Raw genomic sequence first — 23,362 nt, 5'->3', positions numbered from 1 at the left:
TTATTCTTCTGTTAGTTTGTCCAATGTATGTGGTGGGGCAGGCAGTGCAGGGGATTTCGTATACACCTTGGTTTTCTAATTCAATTTTGTCTTTGGGGTTTCTTAGGATGGTGGATATTTTTCTGTTTGTGCAGAATGCTGTTTTAATGTTGTGTTTTTGGAGGATCTTGCTGATTTTGTCTGTAGTGCCTTTTATATATGGGAGGAGGGCTTTGCCGTTTTCTTGTTCTCTGTCTTGGATTTTGGTTGGGGTTTCTTTTTGGATTAGGTGGGTAATCTTCTTTCTTTGGAATCCATTGGCTGTTAGTATGTTGGTGAGAGTGTGTAGTTCGGTTTTTTGGTGTTGTTCATCGGCTAAGCATTTTGTTCTGGAGATGAGTGTCTCGGCTAGGGAATTGATCTGTGCTGGGTGGTGGTGTGAGAGTGCATGTAGATAGCGGTTTGTATGTGTTTTCTTCTGGTAGATGGTGTGTCCTAGGGAGCCATTGGATCTTTTGTATACCAAGACATCTAGGAAGGGGAGTTGATTGTTGGCTTCTGTTTCCATGGTGAATTGTATTTTGGGGTGTAGGCTGTTGAGGTGTGTGAGGAAGTTGTTCAGTTTTTCTTTCCCATGTGGCCAGATTATGAAGGTGTCATCTACATATCTGAGCCAGAGTTTGGGTTTGTGGTCGTATTTTTCTAGAGCTTGTGTTTCAAAGTGTTCCATGTAGAGGTTTGTGATGACAGGTGAGAGGGGTGATCCCATGGGTGCTCCTTCTATTTGTTTGTATTTTTGTCCATTGTAGGTGAAGTATGTATTGGATAGGCAGTGGTTGGTCAGATCTAGGATGTGCTTGGGGGGGTTGTATTTGTTTTGGATGGCTGTCAAGGCTTCTTTTATTGGCACTTGGGTGAAGAGGGATATGACATTGAAGCTTACTAGTAGGTCGCTGGGTTGTAAGTTTTGTTTCTTTATGATCTCGATGAAGATGCCACTACCACACTTCCATGTAGAAACAGACTCACACCCACAGAGAAGATGAGACACGACCACGGACCAGAAGCCGCACTGCAGCTGCATCACTACCCACTTCAAACCTCTCCGAGCCATATATGAAGCAAACCAACACCCACTATTAAGATGCAGCACGACCACGAACTCGAAGCCAAACAGCAAGATCACAGCTCACCAACTCAAATACCCCAGTAACTAAGACTAACCTGAGCACAACCAAGCCCCCACCTGAACAGAACACGCCTCCAGCCAATCAGAACACGGTCAATCCCCCAACCAATCAAAACACAGCCAAAACCCCTACCAATGAGAACACACCCCCACCCAATCAGAACACAGCCAAGCCCCCACCCAATCAAGTCACACCCACACTAGCAGTTAAAAGGAAGAAGCAGCTGCAATCTCACATCACTCTGAGAAGCACAGAGCTGAAGACAGAAGCCTGAAGATGATGAATGAGACTTCATCGAAACGTTGCCTAGATACTTCGAATCTTACGTGGGAGAAAACCCGAACAACCAAAGATCCACATACAAATACCCACGGGAACTTCAGAAAACATATATATACAATTTATATAATCAGAATCTTCAAAGTCTACTAAAGCAGTTCTCCAGAAAGTTTAGATGAAGTTTGAGTGTCTTTCTAAAACTCCCTCATCCCCTGGATTAAGAATTTCTTTTCTGTAACAGTCCCATTCTTTCCAATGTGTTCCCTAGGTCTCTTAAACATTTCAACACAAATATGTAGAGTCTGTAGGTTTGAGCACCATATAAGCTATTGTATTAAGTTACTAATTAAATACATGCATACACAGACACACACATATATACATACATATATACATACCACACAAAGAATACATAAACTTTGCTTAATTGCTTTTTCTTAACTGCTGCTTGTTGTTTAATTGAGGTCTCAACAGAATAATGTAGCATTTGGGGAAAAAGATACAAGATAGCAATCCACCACTGGATGCTAGGATGGAGAAGATCTCCACAGCCACCATATACTTCCCCTTTGTGCTCAGATAGGTAGGGACAAAAGTCAACCAAACACTACAAAACATCAGCATGCTGAAGGTGATAAACTTGGTTTCATTGAAAGCATCTGGCAACTTTCTGGCAAAAAAAGCCACCATAAAACTAATGATGGCTAGAAATCCTAAGTAGCCCAGGACAAGATAGAACATGATAGAAGATCCCACATTACATTCTGCTATGATTTCACTAGTGAGAGAATGCATATCCAAATTTGGGAAGGGAGGAGAGATTGCCATCCACCAAGAACAAATACTTGCTTGAACAAGGGTGCAGGAAATAACAATGGAACTGGCCAATTTTCTCCCCAACCATTTCCTCATGTTGGACCCTGGTTTGGTGGACATGAAAGCTACAACTACGGTGATAGTTTTAGCTAATACACAGGAAACGGCCACCGCAAAAACAATGCCAAAAGCAGTTTGGCAAAAAAAGCAAGTAGACTTGTTAGGCTGTCCAAAAAAAGCTAAAGGTGAAAGAAAGCAAAGGAGAAGGGATAGAAGGAGTGTAAATGTCAATTCCCGGTTATTGGCTTTGACGATTGGAGTGTCTTGGTGCTTAACAAAAGTTTTAAGGACAAAGGCTGTAGTTATAAATAGGCTAATCCCAAGCAAGGCTAAACTCATCCCTAATGGCTCTTTATGAGACAGAAAATTTAAAGTCTTGAAAACACATCGATCTTGCTTCTTGCTTGGATATTGATCTTCTGGGCATGGGGAACAGTCAACCATATCTGGACATTGAAAAAAAGAAATTAAAACATTGACCATGTGTGGTCCAAGAAACATTTCCATATTCTATTGAACCTAATCCCTCCCCTCCCCATTGATGTGTTATCCTATGTCTTAATGTTGTATGCTGTTAGTATTTAACCAAATGCTTAGCAAGTGTAGGATTAACTTTTATTTGGTGCCTTTAAAGTTTATAGAGTATATTCTTCCGTTGAAAAGAAGGTTTAAGGAGGTTCTTGTTGTTTTCTGAGTTTGGTTGTTTTCTTGAAGATGTTTCATTACCCAAGCTACGATGTTACCTATTGAAAAGAAGGTTTGTCCAAAGAACAAAGAAATGGCTATGGGGTGAGTGTATGCTTTGGTCCAGTTTGTTCCATTTAAATGAGTGTTGGTCAGGTCAGAAGAAATATAAAAGGAAGCAGCATTCATTGGGAATGAGTTTCAATGAGAAGAATGTGGGATAAACATGAAAGGAAATATTGAATTAATCTGGACTGAATATGAAAGTGAGTGAGCCGTAGATAAGAAGTACACTGGTATGTTTTGATCATAGAGAGGGGTTCAAATCACAGAACAAATATAGGAACCATGAAGAAGGGGGAGATTAATACTGTGGTGGAACTGTTGGAATGAGATTCTCAAGGAGATAAAACAGTGAATGAAGTAGTGCATGGTGGATTCAAAGATGCTTTGTCAATAAAAATGAACAGAAAAATATCATGAATAGTATTGATATGAAATAAATTTAGTTAGATTTCTTTTCCAGTTCTGCCTTTAATTTTGTTTGCTTATGATTTATTCTTTTTTTGTCTTTTCAATAAGTGTTCTTAACTTAAGAGAAAATAGCATGGTGGAAATATATCTATGCAACTAATGTTATTATGGGAAGGATCTCTCAAGGTCTTGTTAATAATAAGGCTGCTGCTTTTCATGAAGCCACATATATATCAATGTGTGTATGTTTCTCTCCCTCCCTCCCTCCATTCCCCCTCTCTATGTGTGTATAGATATATATTCACACACACATATAGTGCATCCCAAATGTCAGTTTTCAAAAGGCAACTGGCCTTTTTTTTCCTTGAAGATGTTTCACTTTTCATCCAAGTAGCTTCTTCAGAACCATTTGAAAATAAGCATGTTTGGGACAACCATGACTGACACTCTCCATAGACCTATACAAAGTATATTTCTTTTGTTGATTTCTCACTAATGACCTGACCGAAAATCATTATACTAGGAATCAGTTTCTTCTCGCAAATTTTCCTGGCTGACTAACACAAAAACATATTTCAGACAGGTTCACTTGCACTGAATGCATGTTGCGAATATTTACAGAATAATAGAGTTGGAAGGGACCTTGGAGTCCTTCTAGTCCAACTTAGTCCAGCTTAGGCAGGAAATCCTACACCACTTCAGACAAATGATTATCCAATCTCTTCTTTAAAACTCCCAGTGTTGGAGCATTCACAACTTCTGGAGGCAAGTTGTTCCACTGGTTAATTATTCTAACTGCCAGGAAGTTTCTCCTTAGTTCTAGGTTGCTTCTGTCCTTGATTAGTTTCCATCCATTGTTTTTGTCCTGCCTTCAGGTGCTTTGGAGAATAGCTTGACTCTCTTTTCTTTGTGGCAGCCCATGAGATATTGGAACACTACTATCATGTCACCCTACTCCTTTTTATTAAACTAGACAAACTCAATTCCTGTAACCGTTCTTCATATGTTTTAGCCTTCAGTCCCCTAATCATCTTTGTTTCTGTTCTGTTTATTGTACTACATTACCTATTTCATGTGAAATCTTCCCTTCAGGGCAGGGAACACAATCATAGCAGCAGAATTTCTCCCCTTCCTTCTTTTTCTTTTGGTATCCGGGCTGGCAAGGATCACTACACAGAGAAAAGGGCAGAACCTATCCATAAATGTGAAAATAATTTAGGATAGAAAAACTGGTTTTCAAAAATCGTAATATTACTTAATAAAAAAGCACCCACAAAGAGTCCGGTAGCATTAATTTTAACTTACAAATACCATTAAAAGCCATACATTTTCATTAGCCACAGCTAACTTCATCAGATGCATAGAATGGCTAAACTGATATAGGATTTAAAGTGGGGTGAGGCAGGAAAAGGGGAAGATAGATTGATTCGGCAGATGTAGGTTCCATATATGCCAGAGCAGTACTTTTTTCAATTAATCTTTATGATATGTTAAAGACCCATTGCATTTGCTGAGACATGCTTAATGATAGATGATATAAGAGTCTTCAACCATCTAGTTCAGGGATGTCAATATCTCGGCCTGTGGATCACATCCGGCCCATGGGGTGCTTAAATCCAGCCCACAGGGCCAGCCTGGAAATATAAAATGACCATCCCATGGTGCCACTGGAAGCTAAAATGGGCTGCGTGTAGCCCTCCTGTGCCTCATTTTCACCCTTCATGGCCTCCTGCAGCATTCTGCCAGACAAAAATGGGCTGAAAATGGCATGAAAAATGGCCTGGAAAACAGTCTGAAAAAGGACCCAAAACAGTCTGAAAAAGGCCCCAAAACAGGCTGGAAAATGGCTGAAAAATGGCCCAAAAATGGGCCAAAAAGGGACAAAAAACAGCTGAGAAAATGGCTCAAAATGCCCTCAAAACAGGCAAAAAAAGACCTGAAAATGCCCTGAAAATTGGCCTGGAAATGGGCCAGAAAACAGCTGGCAGAGTGCTGCAGGAGGCCATGGAGGGTGAAAACGAGGCGGGGGAGTCATGTTTTGATCCCCAGCATGCTGTTTTGGCCAGTAGTGTGCTGCAAGAGACATCTGTCCCCACCACAACCGCCCCCCCCAGCCAATGTAGGAGAATTGCAATGCCGATCTGGCCCCTGAAGAAATCCAGTTTGACACCCTGATCTAGCTAATCTTAGATAAACATGGTTCTCCTTCTATACTGTGATGTTGAAAACAAGTTCTTCTCTTCGTTTCAAAATATAACTACCCATAGAGGGCTAGTTCCTAAGCCAGAAGAAATGTTTTATCCATCAAATGCTTTTGCAGATGATGGAATGGCCAATTAAAATTGAGGAACCGCACCTGGTTGAAATGCCTGTGCCAGCTCTTCTTATCTTGATAAAAGCTGAAGGTTTGCTCTTCTTTGGAATCTATTCTCCCAACTTTTATTTTAGTGAAGGAGTTATTTGGGAATATCACCATCTTCATTATATCCAGGCCAGTGGCAACCTCCAATCTATCATCAAAAGTCACACTTTCTCCAGCTGAGTTGTTAAAGGAAATGACTTGAAGGAACCGGTGAAGCTGTCAGGAAAAGGAAAACAAAAATCACATGTAACACATAGCTAAATGTAACACATAGCTAACATGTATCTAAAACATCACATGTAACATATAATATGAAAATTGACACAAGCTACAGTTCTCGTTGTTGATCAATATTGCTATATATTGCTGCCAAAGAACTGCTAATTCAGAGGAATTATTGAGTCTGTCATCTGCACCTCTATAACTGTCTGGTTTGGCTCTGCAACCAAACAAGATAGACATAGACTTCAATGGATAATTAGAACTGCAAAAAAAAAAATTGCTACCAACCTGCCTTCCATTGAGGACCTGTACACTGCACGAATCAAAAAGAGGGCTGTGAAAATATTTACAGACCCCTCATACACTGAATATAAATTGTTTCAACTTCTACCCTCAAAACGACATTATAGGGCACTGCACACCAGAATAATTAGACACAAGGACAGTTTTTTCCTTCCCACAACACTATCAAACTACTTAGTAAGACTGTATTACTATTATTCTTCTCATCCTTCCTATTACCTGACTCTTCCAACTTATAACAATAACCATGTTGCTCGTATCTTTACAATTTATACTATTTTATTTGTTCCCTAGTATGATTTGATTGCTTATTAATAACCCATGACTATCACTAAGTATTGTATCTTATGATTCTTGATGAATGTATTTTATTTTTTCCTTTATGTACACTGCTTATGCATCAAAGACAATCACACTTGGCTAATAAAGAATTCTATTCTATTCTATTCTATTCTATTCTATTCTATTCTATTCTATTCTATTCTATTCTATTCTAAACCCTGTTTCATTTACTAAAAAGTTCCTGATAATAAAGCCATTTCATTATGTAGAAATTACCTGCCACGGTTGAAGATCAAGGTTGAAGTCTATTTCATTTACCAAAAATGTGTTCCTAATAATAAAGTTATTTCATTTTTGAGAAATTATCTAGCCCCATCCCATTTGTGTCTGAAGCATCTAAGAGGCTTCTGGGTTGAAAAAATTATCTGGTAACATTACTGTTGTCTTGGGGATACCCAGCTGGCCTCTCCTTTCATGTTAATGCATCTACTGAAGTGGTATCTATTTATCTAATTGTGATTACTTGCTTTTGAATTGCTAGGTTAGCAGGAGTTGAAGTGAATGATGGGAGCTCATCTCACCACAAAGGAACACACTCTGGTCTTGAATGTGAGCTTGTGAATCCTCAGCCCAGTGTCCTAACCAGAGAAGCCACCATGATCCTTATTACCTGCCAAGGTTGAAGATCCTGATATGCCTTTCTTTTCCTTTTCACAGATGCTTGATTGTGGGACCTAAATGAAGTCATTGCATGTAAAGCATGTGCCAAAAGATAGACAGCATTAAAGATGCTGTAGCTATGGCCAGTCATCTGCATTTCAAAAACAGAACCTGGAAGCATCTCCAACTTCTCTTTCCCAGTGCATAATTCATTGTGTCCCACTGACCCATTGGAATTTGAAAATTTACAGTGGAAGGCTTGCTCCCAAAAGTCTTTTAGAAAATGGTCATTGTGTGTTGAGCAGCATTTAAGCTTCTGGAGGTATGTCTGAAACCCTAGAGGTTCATTTGAAGGGACTTCAAAAGAAAGGGTGCCTTGGAAAAATTCTGAATCCCAGCTGGTTACAAGGCCCATGACTGTGAAATCAATCTGCGCAGTCACAGTCTACAACCTCCCAACTGATATGTTTTCCAAATAACCAGATGGACTCTGAAACATGAACGTACTAAGCCACATCACTGTAAGCGTTTCTCCATACACGACAAATATTTTGGCTTTGTAGTCCATGAAAAATTTATAGATGCTTAAAGAAAACTCACTGATTTTAGGGAAAGAAAGCAAATGACTTTGGCTTGGGATTCTTAGTATGAAGGCAGAACAGATTCCATTCTGGAAAAATAAAGGTTCCAAGGTTTGCAAGAAATAATCACCACTCTCATCCCTCAAAACAATGAGTCCAATCCAGATCCATCCAAAATGCTTCAGTAATTGGACAATTCCTGTATACTGATGGGCTTCATTTGAGACCATGCGATAAAAGGAAGGAAACGATGTTGGGTTGTTTTGTTCAGAGGCAAAAGAACCATATGTGAGCTGAAAGGAAAGGCAGGTATATTTAAGAAACATCTCTAAGTCTTTATGACTGCCCTTTTAGAACATGGAGACTCATATCATGATTTGAATGTCTGTTTTTCATTCAAACTAAACAGTGCTGGTCTATGGGAAAATGAAACTATTTCTATGAGAAGACTAACAAGAAAGAAATCTGTTCAAATCCATTATTCTGCCTTATTTCACTGCTCTTTTTGTCAAAATCCTTTAAACCACAAAAACTTGGCTACATTTTTGACGCTTCCGGTTTGTCAGCTTCGATGACAGCAGGGATTCGCTTTTCTCCGTGATCACTGCTGTGCTAGCCGCCTTGGTGCCTCCGATCCTGACGGATTTGGAGGCTAAGGCTGCCCTGTTGGGGCAGCTGAAGAAAGGGGGGATCCGGACAGGGGTTGAAGGGTATCGCAAACCCGCTCCACAGCCAGCAATAACCCCTTCTCTCAAGACGGTGGAGCGGCGGTCTTAATGGCCGCCATAAAGAAGCCGGCAACTGGATAAAGAATGTGCAGGAGGAAGAAGAAGGAGTTTTAAAATGAAAGTTTTTTCTTGGTCGAACTGGGACCTTAAGGACATATTCAACACCTGGGAAAGTATTGGCTTTTTTTCTGGACACTACAATGTTCCTGATTGATGTTTTCAGTGGCGAAGAAAAGTGATGAAAAGGGAAAGTTACTCTCCCTCCCTTATGGAATTAACAAATGGACAAGGGAAACCTGCCTTTTGATAGAAGGTAAAACCTAAACTCCTTTGTTATAAGTGGGAAGGGAGAGGCTTGGGAAAAAAAAATTACTCTAAGACTTTGCTGGAGGAGATGCTTTGAAGATAAAGAGAATAGAAATTAATTCTAAAAAGATTTAAAGCACAGACTGGACGTTTTTTTCTTTCCCTAATTTGACTTCACCCTAGAAGAGAAATTGTAAAAAGAAGAAGTTTGTACTCTGCCTGGACTGTTTGATGATTGTGGGATTTTGGGACTTTTGGGAACTGTTTTAAGTTTGGAAATAACTGATTGGCTTAATAATAAGAAGAGGATACAGAAAAAGAAGAAGAAACAGTTTAAACTGGCTCTATCTCTTGATGAACTAAAAAAACAATATTTAAAAATAAGGAAAGAAGGCAAAGATGTTATGGGAGAAGCCTTTGTTTCCTAGATATGGCACTTGTCATGTGTCAGCAAATTAAACAACAGCTGGAAGAAGCCAAGGAAGAAGAAGCCATTTTAATGAACTAAATGGTGTGACTAAGAAAGAAAGGAGAAAGAGAGGAGCGAAAAGGAAGGACTCAAGAAATAAAAAAATATTTATGAAAGAGAAAAAGAAGATGCAAAACAACAGAATGCTAGAAAGCAAAAGGAAAGAGGAATGCAACAGAAAGGAAACCAAGAAGGCAGAGGTTTGGAGAGGAGGGGGTAAAAGTTTAGGTGGGCTAAGAAGGAAAGGGAAAAGGGGAAAAAAGTTACAAAGGTATAAAACAAGATGGAGAAAAGAAAATTTTTTTAGGGATAATGGGTAATGTATGGGGGTTTTTTTTCTTAAAAAAGGGGGATTCTGCAAAGTACACATGAGTATTGTAATAGTGGTATTTGTATTATAAGTAGATAATCAGAACTTTTTAAGATCGAATAAAAGACTAAAATATTCAGGTATAACTTTAAAATGTTTAATAATGAATGATTTTAAGTTTTAATAAAATACTAAAGGGAATGTTTAAAATATTAGTTTAAATATAGAGTTTAATGGATTAATGTGTTGACTGTTATGGATTTATTATTGCAGTATTGGTTTCTGAAATAGTAGAATGTACTAAGCAGAATCTGATTGGGATTTAGGTGTTATTTTAAATTTTAATTTAGGGGAATGATAGAAAGGCATCATACTCTGATTAGTGAATCCAGGGGAAACTATTCTTTTTATATTGGAAATGAGACAGATGTAAATGGAGAAATGGACAAAAGATATAAAAATATTTTTCTTTAAAGCAAGATTAAATATATAAAACAGAATTAAGACGAGGCAAAAGTGGAGAGGAGTTATATAATAGATATAGAATGGTAAACAAGCTAGGTAATGGTATATAAGAAGAGCATGAATTCAATTGAAGTCCATACAAAAAGAGGTAATCTGGGGCCAAGTTACTTTCTAAAAGAAAGTTGTATGTTTTTATGTTTATGTCTTATGTAAGTGTGTTTAATTAAGAATTAAATAATAAAATCTCGGAGGAAGACTAGATGAGAACAATTATAAACAAGCCAGAGGAAAATATAAATGTGATGATTGAATAGCAGATAAATTAGAAAGGAAATATGATCGAATAATGATTAAAGAGAAACAATGTGGAATTTGGTAAAGGGAATTTACGTGTTTATATGGAAATGGGATAAATTATAAGTATGTGATATAAAGCAATGTGTTACCTGCCTTGTAAAGATTTACAATGAAAAGAGGTTTTATGTTTTTAATGTTTAATGATGTTTTGTTTTGTTGTTTGTTTGTAAAATCAATAAAACTTGTTTAAAAAAAAACTTGGCTACATTTTCAATAGTCAAATCTTTCTTCCTTTTTTAAAAACTCCATATATTGTTCTAAAAATGAACAAATTGCATGGGTATCTATTCCATCTTAATTCATAATCAAATCAATGTATCCTTCATAGTGGCATGAGAGTTAATTAAGGCATTGGGTTGCAAACCAGGAGATTATGAGTTCTAATCCTTCATTTGGCATGAAGCTATTTGGTTGACCTTGGAGCAGTCACTCTTTCTCAACCTTAAGAAGGAAGCAACAGCAAACTGCTTCTGAAGTCTTAGCAAGAAAACTGTAGGGAGTTACCTAGGCAGTCACCAAGAGTCAAAATATAGACTTAGAAGAGACAAAAAATGCCCTTGAAGATCTTACCTGTGGAATTTTATAAAGGGTTAAGATGTCAGACATGTGGAAGGAAATATCAGAGCCAAGTCCACCAATGATGGCCATGAGATTTTTCTGGATGTTGCATACATAGTTGGGGACAAAACTATGGAATTTGAAAAGTAGGTCCAATGTGGTCCGATAACTCATCTTCTCATTGTAGTAACTATCATAGATGTGAAACCCGAGGCTGACATTGGGCAAGATCTGAGGATTTTGGTTAATCTCATTTACTGCAAATGCCAAGCTCAGGACATGTTGGTAGAATTTTGTCATTATGCTGAAAGACAGTTATGTTCAGATTGTACAACCCATATAATTATGTTGTTTTTTAAAATCAGCCTCTGGATCCATTTTGCTTACTACAAGCAATCTAAAATTGGGGAGGGGGTGTCAAAATGAGCTGTTGGTTAAGATTTGTGGAGACAAGCTGCAAAAATACTCAGAAAATACTCAGAAGGAGAGGAGTATAAGACTAAAAAGAATAGTAGGAACTTAGGTGAATTCCTGAAAGGTTAGTTAACTTTGGAATCAATGCATAGACTATAAATAATAGAGATGTCAGTATTATTTCAAAGGAATGCTTTGGAATCTTTTTATTTTTAATCAAAAAAATATAAGTTCCAAAAAAGAAAATAGATAAAAAATTCACTTAACAAGATTGTATAAGAAAAGCACCCTCCCTGGTGAAGCTTTAAAGCAGCCATGAGCTGCTTTTAAAAGTGCTTCAAAGACATCTCTTTTGTATGGGACTTCCAAAGCAATGTACAGTAGCTCAAGAAGCTTCTTGGATGAGAAGCGAAACATCTTCAAAGAACAACCAGAAAGTCCAGTTGCCTCATGAAAAGCACCTTTGGGACAAAGTATAATAGATAAGCATTCAGACATACACAAAGAAAGCTATGGAACTGATCCTTGTTTCCACCACAGTCACACACTTCTTTACACACTGAGATGGATTGGTCATAGAGATAGAACTTGGGCTTGTGGTGGACATATGTAGAGGCAAAAAAATATTGGACAAAAATTGAAATTTGGTTGGAAACGATGCTAATGCAGCATATTGCTTTAAAACCAGAAATATTTTTGTTGGGGATTTTGCCTAAAACTTACAGTAAAGGAAATGTATATTTAATTATACATGTATTAACTGCAGCTAGAATTGTATTTGCACAAAATTAGAAAAGTGATGCAATCCCTACAGATGAAAATGTGATTAGGAAAATATTAGAATGGGCAGAAATGAACAGATTAATGCTACAAAGGAGAAAGAACAAACTGAATATTATATGAGCTACTTTATGGATGGTTGGAGAATAAAAATACAAGTAAGAAAAATGGAGATTAGTGAAATAAAATAAAATAAATATGTTAAGATAGAGACATAAACAATATGATTATTATATATGATTATTAAGATAATCATACCTAATATTATATTATATTTTCATTAGAAGATATGTTAAGAGGGAGAAATGAATAGAGTTATAATGTTGATTATTAATATTGTACGATTAGAGAATTATTATCAATGTAATGAATATTGTAAATCTTGATTGTAATAGCACAGAGACATTTGTACCCAGATGACACACTTTTTAATGGAAGATGATATGTTCAAGTTAAAAAAAAACTTATCAAAAAAAGAGATAGAACATGGGATGAATCAAAAACAGATGGAAGGAAATATGTATTAATCAAGAGGAAGGGAAGACTGGGATAATTCTATCTGAAAGAATCGAATGAGATCCTCAAAAAGATGGACTTTTAACATATAACACATACAACGGGGTTGTTATTGTAACATACTGTTAATTGATAGGGTGAGAATCTGTTTGGTGTAGTGATTAAGGAATCGGCCTAGAAACAAGCAGCCCAAGAGTTCTAGCTCTGCCTGGAGCACCAAGCCAGATCTTGGACCAGTTATTGTCCTTCAATCCTTAGAAAAAGATGGCAGTATTTAGGAAATATTGCCAAGAAAATTGAATGGATTAGTCCAGGCAGTACCCATTGACATTACAAACAACATACTGAGACTTTGGAAAAAGTCCAGAGAAGAGCAACTAAGATGATTAAAGACCTGGAGACTAAAACATATGGAGAACGGTTACAGGATTTGGTTTTGGCTAGTCTAATGAAAAGAAGGACTAGAAGAGACATGATAGCAGCATTCCAGTATTTGAGGGGCTGCCACAAAGAAGAGTGGGGTCAAGATATTTTCCAAAGTACCAAAAGGCAAAACAAGAAACAAAGAATAGAAACTAATCAAGGAGAGAAGCAACCTGGAATTAAGGAGAAACTTCTGAACAGTAAGAACAATTAACCAGTGGAACAGCTTGCCACCAGAAGTTGTAGGTGATTCATCACTGGAGGTTTTTAAGAAAAGACTGGACATTCCCTTGTCTGAAATGACATAGGAAATTCTGCTTGAACAGGGAGTTGCACTAGAAGACCTCCAAAGTCCCTTTCAGCTCCTTTGATTGATTCATTGATTGAGTCAAGACTGACTCAATGGTGCAACCCCACCACCCAACCAAAAGGTAAAGTATCTGTAATTTGCCTTGTATGGAACTTGTATGTCCAACAATCATAAAGAACTTATGAATCCATATAGAGGTGTGGTGGAAGCAAGAATGTTTTGCAAGGATAACAAAGATTATGCAGAAATATAGTCAATGATATGAAATAATAATTTACACTTGGCATACATATTTTATTTTATTTTTATTTATTTGATTTGTCAATCACTTACAAGATAATAGATATAAGTATAAACATGAGTAAGAATACAGGAAATAGGTATGAATAAATGGAGACAATAGGACAGGGATGATAGGCATGATGGTGCACTTATGCATGCCCCTTAAACATAGTTTTAAGTAATTTCCTCCTTTTTTCTATTTATATTTTAAATTTATTTGGCTTGTCCTTTCTTACTCTTGGGTAGAAATGGGATATTTTGCTTATCCCAAAAGGGTTAACTGTAACTCCATTCTCTCCAAATGATGAATATACAGTATATATTTCTGTCCTTGGGTTAAATCATCCAGGAAGAGAAATGGGATTATCAGATGGATGCAGCTAATTGAATCAAATAAGAGTTACCTTGAAAATACCGTAGTTATTCCAATCATAGGTACTCCAGTTATAATATGTTAGAAGTGTAATTGGAGAGAACACAAGAGAGGTTAGTCTTTTACTCATTTCCCCACTTCCTTTTATTCATCCTTAGAAGTTGCACGAATAAGCTTTTGAACTCATGCATTCATTCACTCACTCCTATATACATTCATTAAATTTACATATCAAACCTTGTGATTTGAAGAGTTGCTCAACCAACTCTTTTCTTTCATAGGAAAGAGAATGGAGCTAAAATTCAGGTCCAAGAACTTCTTACATTGGAGATTGGAAGCACTGGTCCTGTGAAGGTTGTTTTTGGAAGGAAAGTTTATGAAAAAGGTACCACATCTGAGAAGTAATCCCACCTATAAGGAAGTCACCTGGCTGATAGGATTCATGAGGAATAGGAAGGGAATCAGGTGGAAAGCAATCTCGTGCATTGATATTGTTTCGCACATAAGATAAAAATAAAAACAAAACTTCTAATATCATCATCTAGCTGCAGATTAGGTGGTCATATCCCCATCAAGAACCTTATCACTGCCACTGAATTGATTTAAGCAAAGTGTTCCAGCAATATTTCACAATGAGAAGGGTGGATGGAAAGGGAAAATAAAATAACAAAAGTGAGCCACATTTGATTCTTCCCCTTGGTTAGCCCAGATTTGAATGACAAGGAGTAAAGGGGTTTTATAACCATGTTTGAACGTGCACATCAGCTGTTTTTCTTTTTTAATTTTGGGAAATCTGCTGGAATTGCACTTGAGAAGTAGCAATTATTTACGTAATTGCAGGGAAGACAATGAAAACTGTAACTTGGAATCCCTATCGTATAGCACAGCAGTAAGAAAGCAAAAGATTAAATAATTGCCACTTTTGTCTTTGTGGGCTAAGATAAAGAAGAAAGATTAGGATGACCAGATTGATGGCCAATAGTAGAATTTGAGTTTAGGCAGAATCACATAAAATGTATGATAGGACCAGCAGTGGTAAAAGTGGAATTTCATGGGTCTTTAATGATTTAGTATTCATCGACTGTGAAATCAAATTCTGGTAGATAAGAGTGAAAACACATATGACCAAATCTTCCATTTTTCATTCAGAAGAAGGAGGTCCATGATTTGGGTCTCTCCCTGGATTCATGACTACTACTAAAAATTCGGGTGGAAGCTGCTGTTGGAAGAAATGTCCACCTGGGTTCAGTTCCAATTGAGGAGAAAGACACTGGAAACATGGAGGCTGTTTGGAGAGATTGTTTAATGGTGGACATGTGGTTTGAGGTCCTGGGCATTGAGCACTTGTGGGGATGGGGGGGAAGAGAGAGGCAGGGAGAGGGAGAGGGAGAGAGATTTATACCCTCTCTTGGGCTTTGAATTTGCTTCCTGTTCCTGTGGCAAGAAATATATTCTATTGGTTTTTAGACTCCCAGGGGGAGGGAATCTTAGCTCTGTGTCCCAGGCTTGATTGAATCTTGCTGGGGATGATGTAATGAAGAGGGTTGTGTTTTGAAAACGTGTTGGGTAATTCCTATTATGGCTTAATGGCTTTGTCCTGGTTTGGATTTTGAGTGAGGGCTAATTTTATCACCTGGAGCTGAAGCCTTTTGTCTGTAGATAGGATGGCCCAGTCTCTCTAGGGCTATTAACAAAGGTGGGAGCTTCTTTCCAAGAGCATGTTTCTCCTTTTCTCATCCAGGGGGATATAATATTCTGCCTTTTTAATAATTCCTAGAACATTTCATTCTTCAAGGAGAGGGGTGTGTGCTAACTTTCTACACTATAACTTGGAAGTCTTTTTGTCCAGTTCTAATTAATGCACCAACTGTTTCCTTCCTTGGAATGGATTGCTACAGTGATTTCAGATAACAGATTAACAGAGTTGGAAGGAACTTTGTAGGTCATGTAGCCCAGCCTCCCCTGTTGCCCAAGCAGGAGACCCTACACCATTTCTTACAAATGGCAGTCCAATCTCTTCTTTGAAAGCCTCTATTGATGAAGTTCCCACAACTTCTGAAGGCAAGCTGTTCCATTGGTTAATCGTTCTCACTATCAGAAAATGTATCCTTATTTCTTGGTTGAACCTCTCCTTGTTCAGTTTCCAGCCATTATTCCTTATCTGGTCTTTGGGTGCTTTGGAAAATAGCTTGACCCCCTTCTCTTTGTGGCAGCCTGTCAAGTATTGGAACACTGCTATCATGTCACCCCTGGTCCTTCTCTTATTTATTTATTTGTTAAATTAATTTGCTGCCTATCTCATCACAGGGCTTCGGCTAAGCTGCTTACAATAATGAAAAGGAAAGGGGTGGCCAACAGAATCAAAGTAAGATAATTGAACAACAAAACAAACAATGATAAATGAACACACACACAAAAATAATACCTCTGTAGGAAATGACTAGGCTGAGCCCGAGGGAGGGGTCAAATGCATCATCAGTCCTGAGTCCCTTTGCAACTACAAGAGAACTAAGCCCAGCCCATTTTGAATTCCACTGAATCTTATCTACCACCAATTTTCTTGGACTGTTAGTAGTTTAGATCAGGGGTCCTCAGGGGAGATATTCAGCAGGTTCTTCCCAGCTCTGGAAAACTGGTAGTGGAAATTTTGAATAGTTTGGAGAACCAGCCAATACCACCTCTGATTGGCCCCTCCCCCATCTATTCTCTGCCTCCCGAATCCCAGCTGATCATCGGGTCTTCTTTTGTTGCCCTGCACAGGAGAACGGAGCTGGAAAACAGGTTAGTGGGGTGGGGAGGAAATGGGATTTTGCAGTAACTTTCCCCCAGGAATGGGGAGGAATGGAGATTTTATAGTATCATTCCAGATTTTATAGTATCATTCCCCCACCATGCCCACCAAGCCACTACCACCAAGCCACACCCACAGAACTGGTAGTAAACACTTTTGAATCCCACTATTGGGGGTCCTCAATCTGTGGACCATGGCTGTGGACCATGGCTCACCAGTAGGACCTGAGGGGTTTGCAACTGGGCCAGAGAAATGGCCAGGAAGCACATGTATGCACACTCACATCCTCACTTTGGTATAGGGCTTCCTGGCTGAGCAGGGGGTTGGACTAGAAAACCTCAGAAGTCCCTTCCAATTCTGCATTGGTCATAGAATGCATGTTCAACTTTGGGAATGGAGGGAAAGATCCTAGCCAGATGCTACAAAGGCCAACTTGAATGAGAGAGAAAAGGGGATAATGGAGGTTGCCAGTCTTTTCCCTATCCATTTCTTCATGTTGGAGCCTGTCCTGGTAGCCATGAAGGCTACAACCACAGTGAGGGTTTTAGCGAAAATACAAGAAACAGCTGCGGAGAAGATGATGCCAAAGGTTGGTTGTCGGAGAAGGCAAGTGACTTCATTGGGTTGACCAATGAACAGGAGAGGACACAGGATGCAGAAATGGAGGGAAATAAGAAGAACATACGTGAGGTCCTGATTGTTGGCTTTGACCAAAGGGGTATCTCTGTGCTTAAGAAATATTCCTAATATGAGAGCAGTGATAAAAGACAATGAAACAGAAATGCAGACCAAAATAATCCCTAGAAGTTCTTTGTAAGAAAGGTATGTTACGATTTTCTGGATGCAGTCATCTTTTTGTTTGGTTGGGTATTAGTCTTCTGGACATTTGAAGCATTTTTCCATATCTTTAAGATGAAAAGTAAGAAAGGAAGATTTCAGGTCAATTTCTGTATAACACTTTGTCTCCCAAGCAGAGTTGTAACATCATGTATGTTTAAGATTGCATGTATATGCGTGTGTGTGTGTGTGTGTGTGTGTTGCTGTTGTTGTTAGGATTAGGGTGTTCAACCCATTGTGACCCCATGGACAATGTTCTTCCAGGCCTTCCTGTCCTCTTCCATCTTCTGGAGTCCATTTAAGCTCACACCTACTGCCTCACTGACTCCATTCAGCCACCTCATTCTGTCATCTCCTTCTTCTATTGCTCTCAATCTTTCCCAGCATTAGGCTCTTCTCAGTGAGTCCTTCCTTCTCATTAGGTGGCTAAAGTATTTGAGTGTGTGTGTCAATTTTGCTTCATGATTATAACATTCAGCAAGAAACCAGAAGACTTTGCTGGGTGACCTTCATTCAGAGGCACCAAACATAACATGGACTGCTTTGGATTTCCCATAAGTAGAAGTGCTTTTTCAAGAGGCAACTGGACTTTCTCATTTTTGTTTGAAGATGCTTTGCTTTTCATCCAAGAAGTCTTTTCAGCTCTTCTTAAGAAGCGAAGCATCTTCAGTGTCACCTTTGGGACAACCATGAGTTGGATGACTGAGAATCTCCAAAAAAAAAAAAAACATAAGTAAAAGACATATTAAAACATTGTCACTTCAAGAAGTACTTCATCCATTAAAGATGTGCAACTTTGAAAGCACCAGCACATTTTATTTTCAAGCTCTTTATGCCAGTAGGAAAAATAAACAGCAACAAGATATTGTTATGCCTGCAGAAATGTTGAAAATACCCTTTTCCAAGAAGTGTTTGAGTAGTTTCAGATCTATTTACATCTTAGTACCCTAGTAGTTAAATCTTCACCATACCCATCTATTCTGTCTCACTTGTGACCACGAGGTGAGAGTCCAAGCCTCCAAAGGAATATAAATAAACAGACAGTACCAGGAATGATAGAGTTAAATTCCTTTGACTGGAGAAGTCTTTGGCAGTCTTCCAGAAGCTGCCTGCCAAGTCCGATAACAAACAAGACCATAAATCAAAAGGCAAACACCGCACAGAGAATTTGTCAAGCTGCTATTCCAAATAAACAAATTGTCCCGAACGAGGATTCAGAGCTAACACGCCCTCTTTTATTTCCTGAGGGGCATGTCAGTTTCTCAAGTCAGTCCCTGATTTGACATTTCCTTTTACGTTGCATTTCATGCTTCTGCCTGCATCTTTGCCTTGCATCAAACCAGCATTCCTCGGCTTGATCCTCAGCCAAGGACTCCGGCATTTTCTCCTCATTATTTGCTGATACCTGAGGCACAACCAGGGAGGAAGGGGAGGAAGATGATTCTGAATCTGTCGTATCGCCGATACGGACAAAAGACGCGAGGCAGTGACTTGAGTTCAGCTCATTTATTAGGGGAAAACACAAGTGGAGTCAGTGGGGAAAAGCCGTGGCTTAAATGGATCTGGCGCCGGGCGCTGCGGCCAATGACAGCCGTTCGAATCGCCCGTGATCGGCTCAGCCAATCGCGGTTGATTCCGAACGGCCAATCAGTGCTGCGCGCTCGACCAATCCGGGCTGCCGGATTTCGAGAATGGAAACATCCGTACAGAACACCCCTCCCCTCTTGGTCCGGTCCTACGTAACGTAGTCCCGTAAGTAGGTGGGGCTCCGTACTTGCCGACTGGACCTGCGCAGATCAGTTGTTTCCTGGCTGCCGGCTGGTTCGGTCGGGATCCTTGTCGCTCTCCGCCTCGTTGATGGAAACGCCTGGAAGGGTGAGTCAGGCCTCTCGCCGTAGCTCCCTCCTGGTCTACCCGGGCTGGACGAGCTGCTGGCTTCGCTGCTCCCGCTCGGGCTTCCCGGGCTGGTTGAGCTGGCTTGGCTGCTCCCACTTGGGCTTCCCGGGCCGGTTGAGCTGGCTTGGCTGCTCCTTCCAGGCAAGGCTTCGAGTGGGTTGCTCTCTGGTGCTTCGGATGGTGAGTACTGTTGGTTCCTTTTTGGTTGGGTTTGTCTTTCTTGTCCCTCTTGGTTGGTGTCTTGGCGGTTCCCCTCTGTTTCTGGTGCTTGCATGTCGGTTGTATTTCCCGTGGTGGTTCTCGACCTTAATTGGTTGATGTGACGTTTCCATGCTCACCCATTGGTTGTTAGAAGGCGGTACGAATGTGGACCCATTGCCTGGGTTATTGTTGCCGGTATCCAGAGAGGGTCCCCGGTGAGGTTTTTTGCGTAGACCCTGTCTCCTGGTGCGAATGTTCGATGTTTGCTGGTGGAGTCGGGGGGCTTCTCTGGGTTGTATGTGGGGTGCAGGCGGTCGAGTGGTGATCGCAGCTTTCTTCCCATCAGCAGCTCCGCTGGGCTCTTGTTTGTTGTTGTGTTCGGGGTTATGTGCTGTATGAATAGCATCCTGTTGATCTTGTCTTGTATGTCCCCAGTTTCGATTTTTTGAATGGTCCTTTTCGTGAATTGGACCATTTTCTCTGCCCTTCCGTTCACCGCCAGGTGCGCTGGTGCCGTTAACGCGTGTCGGATCCCTCGTTCCGCTAGGAATCTTTCGAAGGGTAGTGCGGTGAACTGGGGGCCGTTGTCCGATACGATGACATCAGGGAGGCCGTGGGTTGCGAAAAGCTTGCTGAGCTCCTTGATGACGGCTTCTGTGGTGGTCGTCCTCATGTTGCTTACCTCCAGCCAGTTGGAGTAAGCGTCTACGGTCACCAGGAAGGTGTTCCCCCTGGTAGGTCCCGCGAAATCTATGTGAATCCGGGACCATGGCCCCCTGGGGGTTTCCCATTCTAGGACCGGGGCGGCGGGGGGGCTTGGTCTGGATTCTTGGCACTGCTTGCAGGAGGCCACCCAGGCTTCGATCTCTTTGTCCATCCCTGGCCACCAGGCGTGACTTCTGGCCAGGGCTTTTGTCCTAACAATGCCAGGGTGCCCCTCGTGCAGCATGCCCAGGACTTTTTTCTGCAGTTTCTCCGGAACTATGACTCTATCCCCCCACAGTAAACAACCCTTTTGCGTGAAGAGTTCTGTTTGGCGATTCCGGAAAGCTCTGAATTGGTCATCCTCATCCCTTTCCGGCCACCCTTTTTCTACCCATCTTAGAACCCGTGCCAGACATTTGTCTTTATTTGTTGCCAGGGCAATGTCTGACGCGGTTAGGGGGAGGTTGGGTAAAGTCTCTATGCTCAGGGTGGATGTGGTGGGTCCTGGGTCAGCATCCAGGGTGGGCAATGGCGTGCGTCTCAGTGCATCCGCGTGTGGGATTGACTTACCGGGGCGGTGGTTTAGCCGGTAATTGTAGGCGGCGAGGAATTCGGACCACCTTGTCATCCTTGGAGATAGGATGTTTGGGGTGGCCCTGTCCCCCGCCAGTATTCCGAGCAGCGGCTTGTGATCCGTGATGATGGAGAAGGACCTGCCGTAAAGGTATTCGTGGAACTTCTTTACGGCTGCGACGATTGCCAGGGCCTCTTTATCCAGTTGGCTGTAATTCCTTTCGGGTTTTGAGAGGGTCCTTGAAAAGAAAGTGATGGGAGCTTCTTTTCTGTCAGTGAGGGTGTGGCTGAGGATGGCTCCGACGCCGAAGGGGATGCATCGCAAGTTACCATGATGGGTAGTGTCTCGCTGTACTGGATGAGAACAGCGTCCGATGTGAGCAGGTCTTTTGTTTTGTTGAATGCGTCTTCTTCTCGTCTTCCCCAAGTCCAGGTGGCTGCCTTATCGAGCAGCCTATGCAACGGTTCCGCCGCGGTTGCCTTTTGGGGCAGGAAAACATTATAGAAGTTAATCAACCCCAGGAACGCTTGTAATTCGGTTTTGTTTCTGGGTCTTGGGGCTTCCTTGATGGCTTTGATTTTCCCCTCGGTTGGGTGGATTCCGTGCTGGTCTAGGAGGTACCCTAGGAATTCAACTCGTGTTGTGCGCAGTTGGCATTTCTCCCTCTTGACTTTCAGCCCTGCGTCTTGGAACCTTCGCAGTACCTCCCTCAGGCGGCTTTCCAATTGTTTTTGGTCGGCCACGGATACCAGCACATCGTCAAAATAGGGTACTACCCCTCTTATGCCCCGGAGAAGTCCCTCCATTAAACTTTGGAACACCCCCGGGGCTACGCTGACTCCGAACTGGAGTCTCTTGCAGCGAAATGCCCCGCGGTGTGTGACTATGGTCTGCACTTCCACGGTTTCCTCGTTGACCGGCAGTTGCTGGTAAGCTTGGGCCAGGTCGAGTTTGGCAAAAACCTTGCCCCCCCCCCAGTGAGTGTAGGAGGTGCTGCACTACTGGGACGGGGTTGGCGCTTTGTTGCAGCGCATGATTGAGGGTGGCCTTATAGTCCCCGCAGATTCTCACTGACCCGTCTGGTTTCACTGGGGTGACTATAGGGGTCTCCCATCTAGCATGGTCCGTTGGCTCGAGTACTCCCTGTTCGGTGAGCTTATTTAATTGCTCATCAATTTTGGGCCGGAGGGCAAAGGGTACTCGCTGGGGCTTGAGGCGGATTGGGGCAATGGTGGGGTCTAGGCAGAAGGTTATTGGGGGCCCTCGGTACTTGCCTAGGCTGCCGTCGAAGACCTCTTGGAAATCCCGCACGAGCTGCTCCTCCCAGTCTGCCTCGGCGACGTGGTTGGTGCCGGTCACCTCTATTCCTAATGGCGCGAACCATTGGAGTCCCAGGAGGCTGGGGTGATCCTTCTCAACAACGGTCAGGGGAAGTATTTCAGTGTGCTCTTTAAATGAGACTTTGAAATGTCCGATTCCTACCACGGGGATGCGATTCCCTTGGTAGTCCTTGAGGATGAGTTTCTGGCTTTCTAACTCGCGCCGTTGTATGGAGGGCACTAGACGCTTGATTTCCCGCCATGCGACCATGGATAGGTAGGACCCGGAGTCCACTTCCATCTTGCAGGGGCGGTTTTCAATGGCGACCTCCACGTGGACCTTTCGGCCATCCCAGTTGGAGGAATGGCCCACGATGATCGTCTGGTATGTTTCCTCGCGTTGGCGGTTCTCGTTGAAACGTCGGCTCCTTGCTTCCCGGCTCCATCGGCTCTCGAGGTTTCGGTCGCGGTTCCTCGGGGGGGTGCTGTCGCGTCTCCTTGGGCTGCCGTCTCGGCGCCGGGGGCTGTAGTTTTGTTTGAAACAGCAGACCTTGGCGATGCGGCCCCGCTTGTCACAATGCCGGCATATCGCATCAAAGAATCGGCATTCCGACCGCGGGTGTTCGCCGCCGCAACCGGCGCACTGGAACTTCGATTTGCGGCTCCGCTGCTCGCGCCGGTCACGCCCTGTCTGCAGTCGGTGGATGTCTTCCTCACCGTCCTCAGATTCGGAGGGGGATTCGAGATCGCCGTGGTGTGTAGATGCGGTCGCTCTGTGGTTGGTCTCGGGCCATCTCTCGGGGGCCGAAGTCATCTCGGTCGTGGCTGGGCGCTTCGCGGTGCTGGTTTGCCGCAT

The 23,362-nt window shown here is 41.6% G+C and overlaps 1 protein-coding gene across 1 annotated transcript; it reads right to left on the bottom strand.

Annotated features, from left to right (window-relative positions):
* Positions 1–1,871: 1,871 nt before the first annotated feature.
* LOC113452450 (vomeronasal type-2 receptor 26-like) lies at positions 1,872–23,362 on the bottom strand. Its single transcript, XM_087916194.1, has 6 exons — positions 22,880–23,362; positions 17,806–17,879; positions 11,098–11,389; positions 5,839–6,060; positions 4,548–4,674; positions 1,872–2,770 (listed from the first exon to the last, which is right to left on the bottom strand). The coding sequence occupies exons 1-6, from the start codon at positions 23,360–23,362 to the stop codon at positions 1,872–1,874; spliced, it is 2,097 nt and encodes a 698-aa protein (XP_087772320.1).

This window comes from Pseudonaja textilis, chromosome Z (assembly GCF_049901715.1).
Source record: "Pseudonaja textilis isolate UNSWEBS1 chromosome Z, rPseTex1.2, whole genome shotgun sequence".
In the NCBI taxonomy this organism is placed as follows: Eukaryota; Metazoa; Chordata; class Lepidosauria; order Squamata; family Elapidae; genus Pseudonaja; species Pseudonaja textilis.
Note: the sequence above shows the minus strand (reverse complement) of the source record. Positions and strands in the feature narration are given on the sequence as shown.

Coding starts and splice junctions, on each gene's coding strand:
- LOC113452450 (XM_087916194.1), bottom strand. CDS start 23,362: ATGCGGCAAACCAGCACCGCGAAGCGCCCAGCCACGACCGAGATGACT. Junction 6,061..11,097: donor CCCTTTATAAAATTCCACAG/GTAAGATCTTCA, acceptor TTTTCCTGACAG/CTTCACCGGTTCCTTCAAGT. Junction 4,675..5,838: donor GGCACAGGCATTTCAACCAG/GTGCGGTTCCTC, acceptor ATTTATGGATAG/GTTCTGCCCTTTTCTCTGTG.